The following is a 7,500-nucleotide window of genomic DNA, read 5'->3' as shown; positions in this document are numbered from 1 at the left end:
GTTATTAACCGAACGCAAATGAGATAAATAACTCGGGAGCTCCGCTTTAAGGTTTGGCTTAATCTATATATTACTTTTGAGTTGTGTTATGCACACATGTAGCAGTGATATATGAGGTCTACGCGTTTCAATGACCATCCTTGATTGGATATGACGGCTACCCTTTTTTTTCAAAACAGGTCATATGCAAAACAATCGCTGTTTTTCTACACTACTTTTTTCTGACCGCTTTTACTTGGATGCTGGTGGAAGGATTGCACTTGTATCTTAAAGTGGTCCAGGTTTTCAAAACAGAGAATGTCAAAATTCTATATTACTACATTTTCGGATGGGGTAAGTTCTTTTTGTCCGAATTAATATGCCAGATTTACTTTCGAGTATGGTATGCCCATATCATGTCCGAAACAGCAAAATTTTCAATCAGTTTTAGTAGTCGAGGCCATACTCTGGAACGAAAAAACCTTTTAAGCATATGAAGACTGACCTTTGTAATCACTGGCACTTCCTAAAGTGAATCAGAAGGTATTTTTACGTTTAACTTAACGTAAATCCAAAGGACTTCGATATTGTAATATATCAGCACAGCGTCCTTTTTAGGTACTTCGTTTGCAATTCATAATTCACTTAGTGATGTGTGTCGGTGTTGCTGGTAAAACCCGTTTTCAGGTTGAATCCGTTAATTGGTGATCTTCATTTTACCTTGGTTAAATATGCACTATACCTGGTTTGAAGCAGGTATCAAAGGGCCGAAACACCTATTCCTCCCCTCAAGCTGTCTTACGCATATCAATTGATGTTTCGTATCATCGTGTCGGTTTCTATAGTCATTCACTTATCCATTGAGTCTCGACATTGCAACATAACAAGGGATTAAAGAATTGTACAATGCACTTACTGGTACTCGACCTCGGACTCTCCAGATCTATAGTCCCTTATCTTCACGAACACACTACAACGACGAACATGCTCATCCCAATACAGTTCTTTTCATTATTTACTTTTGTATAACAAGTTACTTGATATCCATGTATAATAACTAAAACTAATCCTAAGCTGACTTTAAGTTTCTCTAGACTTGAGTTACGCTCCAAAAAAGTTTCTTCAATTCAGTCTGAATGTGTATTCAACCAAGGTAAAATGAGGATCACCAATTTAACCTAGAAAAAACGAATTAAACCTGAGAAGGGATTTTACCTGCAGCATCTATACGTCATCGCCTCGTGATTCCTCACGATTGCAGCTTTACCGCGGAACTGAAACAGTCACTGCTTTGATTACCCGGCATATATGTCGTATATTTGTAGATGCTCTTTGCTCTTCCCATGTAAAAGGAGACTAAATGTTTGGTCAGCGGCAAAAAAAGTGAAAACGAACATCTGGAGGCTCTGTTTTTTTTTTCTTTCTAAAGTAAAGCAGCATTTTCTTAATTTTTCTGCAGGCTTTGCAATCATACCAGTCGGAATCACAACTGCTATGAAATCAAACCACTACGGAAACAACGAAATGTGAGTTTATTGATGATGGTGAAAATTCAAGTCGTATTGCTGAACCAGACTCACCTTTCATCTTTGAACGAGCATGCTCATTTACTCTCTCTTTTAGCTGCTGGCTATCATTGGAAGATGGAACAGTTTGGGCTTTCATCGGTCCGGTGATTGGAATTATACTGGTAGGTAAAAAGTGAAAGTTTTTCGCCATCATCATTGTCTTCATAATCATCATCATCATCATCGACATCGTCCATTTCCCAAAAGTGATGTCAGCAGAACATTTGTACTGATAGTAGTGATATGTTCTTGATATCTTGCTACCGACCATTAGAAGGTAGCGTGTTACTGAAATCGCTTTTCCAGTAAAAGTTTAGTGCTTCTGAGACGAGATATGATGCATTTTTCGCAAGAAAGTTACGCACACTTTTGTTTTTTGTTGTCTTTGGAGAAATTTGCTCTTCGGAACCAAAATTTTCTCAATTAGGAACCAATGTTCCTTGGAGCAATAGGTTACTAATTCGTCTTTTGAGGAACGCCTCGTTCATTATTTTTTAATCCTTATTGTTATCATCCTTTTCACAGTTTTTGTTATTAAACAATTAATTTAATTAATTACATTAAGTGGTAATTAAATTAAATTAAATTATTTATTTGGTAAGTAATTCAATTGGTAATTACACCATAATTTTCTATGCATATTAGTTTACTAATTCTCAAAGTTTGAAATATTTGATTCATAACTGTGTATCCAGCACAAGGACACCTTAATTACGTTTCAATCCAACAAATTGCAGTGACCAGCACGCTTAGGTTTCTGTAAAGAGGATGTTTGCCGTATAGAAGTTGTCATTCGTGCCGGGCCAAAAATCTTGTTTCAGTCGATGTTTTCGTGTGCTATGACTGCCCTATACTTCACTGGCCTCAAGCGTACTCGGACAAAACTGTTGAAACAGTGACACAAATTCACCTTCATTTTTACACACCCCTACTTACTCTCCCCTTCTCACTCCCCTCCCCCCTCAGTCAATGTTGCTGAGTATTGTCATATGTTCTTCAGTATATTTCCGACCAAGAGAAATCAAGATAGAGTTTGGGGGAAGGGGAAAGGGCAGCTTTTAAGCGGAACTTTTGGATAAGTAGTTGAAGTACCAAAAATGTTGCTTTGTCTCAACAGGTTTTGTCGGGGATTGCAATCTCGGACAAAACTGTACCTCAAGCGTACTTGAACCTACAATCTCGGACAAAACTGTTGAAACATTGACACAAATTCACCTCCATTTTTACACACCCCTACTTACTCTCCCCTTCCCACTCCCCTCCCCCCTCAGTCAATGTTGCTGAGTATTGTCATATGTTCTTTAGTATATTTCCGACCAAGAGAAATCAAGATAGAGTTTGGGGGGAAGGAAAAGGGCAGCTTTTAAGCAGAACGTTTGTTTAAGTAGTTGAAGTATCAAAAATGTCGCTTTGTCTCAACAGGTTTTGTCGGAGATTGTAGTTTGATTCACCGCTGACCTATCGACGTTTCTGTTTAACAGGTTAATTGCTTTATATTGTTCATGGTAATCAAGACCGTTGTGGTATCTGCGTCCTCGGTGAAAAACGACAAGCATGACCACATCAAGTAAGTACGGGCAGAGTGAAATCTTATCAATTGAGGTCGTTTGCAAACAGTTCAGACATCACACCTCTTGAAGTAGTGAATATCCTTACTTGGGCAAATAAGAATGGGATGACAATTATCTTACTAAGACCAAAGAAATAATTGTTAGGGGGACAATTGAAAGGTCTTTATCACCTGTTGTATTTGAAACTCACTAGAAAACATTTCTAAAGATTCTGGGGGTGTATTTTCGTGGTGACCCAACTATTGGGAACAGTCTACTTAATAGAGCGGGTAAGGGTATGTACATCTTGTGAAATATGGGTACTCATTTGATTCCTGCATTATCTTTTGCACAGTCTAATTATGTCATTTATGGAGTTTCGCAAAGCAACAAATATCTTGCTAAAATAGATAAGTTTCAAAATAGAGCGTTATGTTTCCTAAGGGAGGTCACGCCAGTTTAAAAAATATTGGGAATTTCTAATAGGATTGTGGAAAAGTGTTAATATCTCGACTGATGCCCCATTGGTGGACGTCTTGCCGCCTTTGCGATCCAGATTGTTGAGAAACAGAGGCCATCCCTTCACGCTTCCGGCCATCAGAACTAAACGTTTTAAACGCACCTTCAAAAACAGATGTCTTTTCAACTTTGTTTAATTCCTTTTTCAGTAGTTAATTTATCGTTTTAAAGATTTCTATGCAACTGTTTTGTATTATATTATTATAGTATTTTGTAACAGAGAACGTTGCTTTAATATAGAGCAATTATTAACTGAATCAGTGATAGAGGGAGCTCTTTTGTGTGTCGGGCTGGGGCCATTTGTTAATCAGTGCTGTATCTCTGTTGGAGCTTAGCGTCCTAAACCAGTCCTGGGAGCTGATGTAATATCTGCGTCCCGACCAAAACAGTTTTAATTCAGTCAGTTGAACATTTGCTGTTTTTTTGTTCCCCAGAGCTGGAGTCAAGGGGTTGTTCGTACTTACGCCAATTCTTGGTGTTGGCTGGATTCTTGGCCTTTTTGCTTTAAACAAAGGCACTGTTGTCTTCGAGTATGCTTTTGCCATCGTCAATGGATTTCAGGTTAGCATGAATAATGTTGATTTTATTTGATTAAACTGCAAGAATGTTTTTGACAGTAGCATGACGGCAAAGAAATAAGCGGACAAAACTTCAATTCATTTCATCCCGGCCCTCACAGATGCGTGTCGGGCGCAAAATACATCGTGACAAACAAGGGGTTATAGGTTTAAGCTGTTTGATAATTTGGGGCCGGGACGTTCATTTGAACGTTTGAAAGAATTGTGATCTGATAACTGAGCTTCCAATACCAACCGGATCCGTTTGTTGACGAAACGTTTGGAGAGAAGCTGTCTGTGAGTGGAAATTACCTGTAACTTTCAGATAATAAACACAAAATAACGATGTAAAGAGGACGTGTAACCAATTGTCTTGGCCAATATTGTGTCTTACTGAGCTGGACTTGTTGCATCAGAAATAAACATGTAAAAACAAAAACTTTCTGTGGTATTATTTCAATTTTATAGCGCTTGCTCATTTTCCTGTTGCATTGTTTATTTAACAATGAGGTATGTACAAATTTATGCGAATCGATCCGTCATCTGACTGCAACTATGGCCGAGAAATCAACCTGCAATTGTAGGGCGAGTTGCTTGGAACGGGGTAAACCAAATATCATGATAACAATTTGGTTTTTATCGGTCATCTGTCACCAACAGCTCTGCACAGAATGTCCCCAAAACTCTTGATGTCCGTGTTTTTTTCCCTCATTTCTCCTTAGCAGCTTTGCTACTTGAATATTATACTCAAATTAGATTCCTGTTTGCATAATTTCCTGTGAAGCATAAAATGACAGCATTACGTCTTCACTACGGTAGCATCCTTCTTCACATGGCGCTTAATTCATTGGAAAAGTGATGTCTTCCTAGGCTTCATTCAGCACCTCATCCACATTTAGTTTGTGTTTGAACAGGTTGAAAGAGCTGGGATGTGACAAAACCTATTTGCTAATTGTGAAATTTATAAGTGAGTTGTTCTTAAACTTCTATCCTTTTAGGTTCGCCAGGCGTTTCGTCGACATAGAGAGAAGAATGCCCTTTCCAAGGAAAATGACTCCCAATATCATGCTTCTTTCTCGCTGTCGGTGAGAATTCATTTGAGAGAACAATGACTGTTTTAAGAAACAAGCAAGATAAAGGTTCAATGGAAAGTGTGGCCGATAGTTCAATTTAAGCGGCATTGACGATCATTGCGCATGTCACCGTTAGACAAAATTCCGGCGGAATAGCTGTGTAGCCAAAACTCTTACATGCACAGATTGTCAACCCAGACTGGTTACACATCTTGGTGACTAACTAAGCCGCAGTCTTATCAAGACGCATGCTGTATGAAAAATTTGGGTGGTTTTGAATTAGTGACAGTCAGTAACATCACCTGTATCAGGATGGTTGGCTCCTTCCTTTAATCCGCTTTCCCAGTTTTCCTTCAGTTTTTTTGCAAAAATCTGGTAAGTGACGTTTAGTGTGTTTTATTTAAAGCAATCCACAGACTCAGGCGGCAAAAAGCGTCCACTTTCCCACGAGTCCCAAGAAAAGGTCAAAGGTGAATGTTCGCTCATTTTAATAATCTCATAGTCCTAGCTTTTAAATCTAACTTTTAATTTAATGTCGATCTCTTGTTTTGAAAATCTTACCTGTTTGTATGCAAACTTATTCATCATTTCAATTCTTATCTTACAGTCGCAAATTGTATAAATGACGCATTGAACGGTTTACTTCTTAGTTTTTCAAAAGTGGCCGTTGACAGTCGGCGTTCGTTAATTTCCACCACTGATGTTTTTCAAATAAACTAACAGCGAAATGGAGAAGTGATTCTCACACTTATCAAGACGATGGTAAGTGCCTATAACCCCCAAAACCTTTTTTTCCCAGATGAATCGTTGTGTCATGCTGGGAAAAGTAGTACTTCTAGGTCAAAAATACGGTTTTTCTGCCCAACGACCGGGTGAAAGGAGGACTAGCACTAATGACGTAAAACCCGAACATTCGCAACAGGACAAACAAAGCAAAAACATAGGAGAGACAAAAACAAAAGCAAAAGACGTAGTATTTGAAAACAGCTGTTATTCGGCGGACATTGGCTAAGAGCAGTGACATTCATTAAATGGCCTCGGGCGACTTCAGTTTGGTTTCCAGCCGTTCAGATTCTGCGGTCTCCGAAGTAGAAGATTACGAGTTAGATGCTGAAGGCTCGCCAAAACTGGAGCCTTCAAACCACAAATGTGGAAGAAACGCGTAGGCATCCCGACGAGCCGCTAGCAGACGCAGAATGGCTAGCGTTATAGGAGGAAGAAAGAAGGACGAATTAAAAAATACAGAAAACACTCCAAAGTGCTTCAATGGAACAGTTTCGAACGCTGTTACAGCCAAAGACAACACATTTCTCAGTCATTTTTTCAGCTCTGACCAGAGTTAGTACTACATGTAACTCTGTTCTGAGTGGCTCGCTCTGACCGAAGTCACAATCAGAACGTTTGAAGTCCGGGTTTTACGTCACAAATTACACTCGACCCATACCCTTTCGGCGAATTCTGCAGCCTCGATTTTTCGCCACTTTGAAAATACAAAGAAAATTCCGGTTTTGACCAAAAACAAGAATTTTTGGGCCATTTTTCTCGGTATGATGCAAAGATACATTTGGGCGAAAACAAAGACAAAAAAAGAATGGGGCTATAGGCACTTTAAGCAATTGTCTTTTATAGATACCTAAAAACTTCAGGTGCCTTCAACGGGATTTGAACCCATGGCCTCTGTAATGCGTCATTGGTAGAGTGTTGCAGTAGCATTGCAGAGGTCATAGGTTCGAATTCCGTTGAAGCCATCAGAATATTTCAGTTGTCTATAAGAGACGATTGCTTAAATTGCCCAGATGAGTGCGGGGATCACTTTTCTATTTCGTTTATAACCCGCACTTCATTTTTAAACTAACCACTTTTTTCTTGTTACAGCTTCGGTTTCCTTCAAGAAGAAAAAATCCCCCAAGCTTGTTCAGGTCATGGTAAATATCAAAGAAATAATCTTCATGACAGTAAAATTTCATGCTTGTTAGAGTTAGTGTAAAATGGACTTTCCCGAAAATGAAACAGCAGTCTTCCAAGCGGATGGTTGTAGGACCAGCACTAACTAAGAAAGGTGTCGTGTTTGCTTTCAAGGCTGCAAATGTGAAATAACTGAGCTCTACAACTCGTATCACAACAATAAACTCTGATGTTAAAGAAGCGACCAAATGCTTTCAAAGTATAATTATGAGATCTAGTTTCTGGTGTTGTAGACTGTTTTCTGTGATACAACACGGTGAAGTGGTTAAATGCTCGAAAATGTAATCTT

General features: G+C 38.9%; 1 protein-coding gene across 2 annotated transcripts in view; it reads left to right on the top strand.

The window, feature by feature from the left end:
• LOC137998221 (adhesion G-protein coupled receptor D1-like) overlaps window positions 1-7,500 on the top strand; it is an 18,826-nt gene that overhangs the window by 9,308 nt on the left and 2,018 nt on the right. For both annotated transcript variants that reach the window (XM_068844596.1, XM_068844595.1), the window contains exons 6-13: window positions 180-333; window positions 1,439-1,505; window positions 1,603-1,669; window positions 3,029-3,114; window positions 4,051-4,177; window positions 5,172-5,258; window positions 5,653-5,716; window positions 7,122-7,171. In XM_068844596.1, coding sequence (XP_068700697.1) covers window positions 180-333; window positions 1,439-1,505; window positions 1,603-1,669; window positions 3,029-3,114; window positions 4,051-4,177; window positions 5,172-5,258; window positions 5,653-5,716; window positions 7,122-7,171 — 702 coding nt within the window. The remainder of the gene's footprint in view (window positions 1-179; window positions 334-1,438; window positions 1,506-1,602; window positions 1,670-3,028; window positions 3,115-4,050; window positions 4,178-5,171; window positions 5,259-5,652; window positions 5,717-7,121; window positions 7,172-7,500) is intronic.

Source organism: Montipora foliosa, chromosome 1, assembly GCF_036669935.1.
Source record: "Montipora foliosa isolate CH-2021 chromosome 1, ASM3666993v2, whole genome shotgun sequence".
Classification (NCBI taxonomy): domain Eukaryota; kingdom Metazoa; phylum Cnidaria; class Anthozoa; order Scleractinia; family Acroporidae; genus Montipora; species Montipora foliosa.
This window is presented reverse-complemented; position numbering and strand designations above follow the sequence as displayed.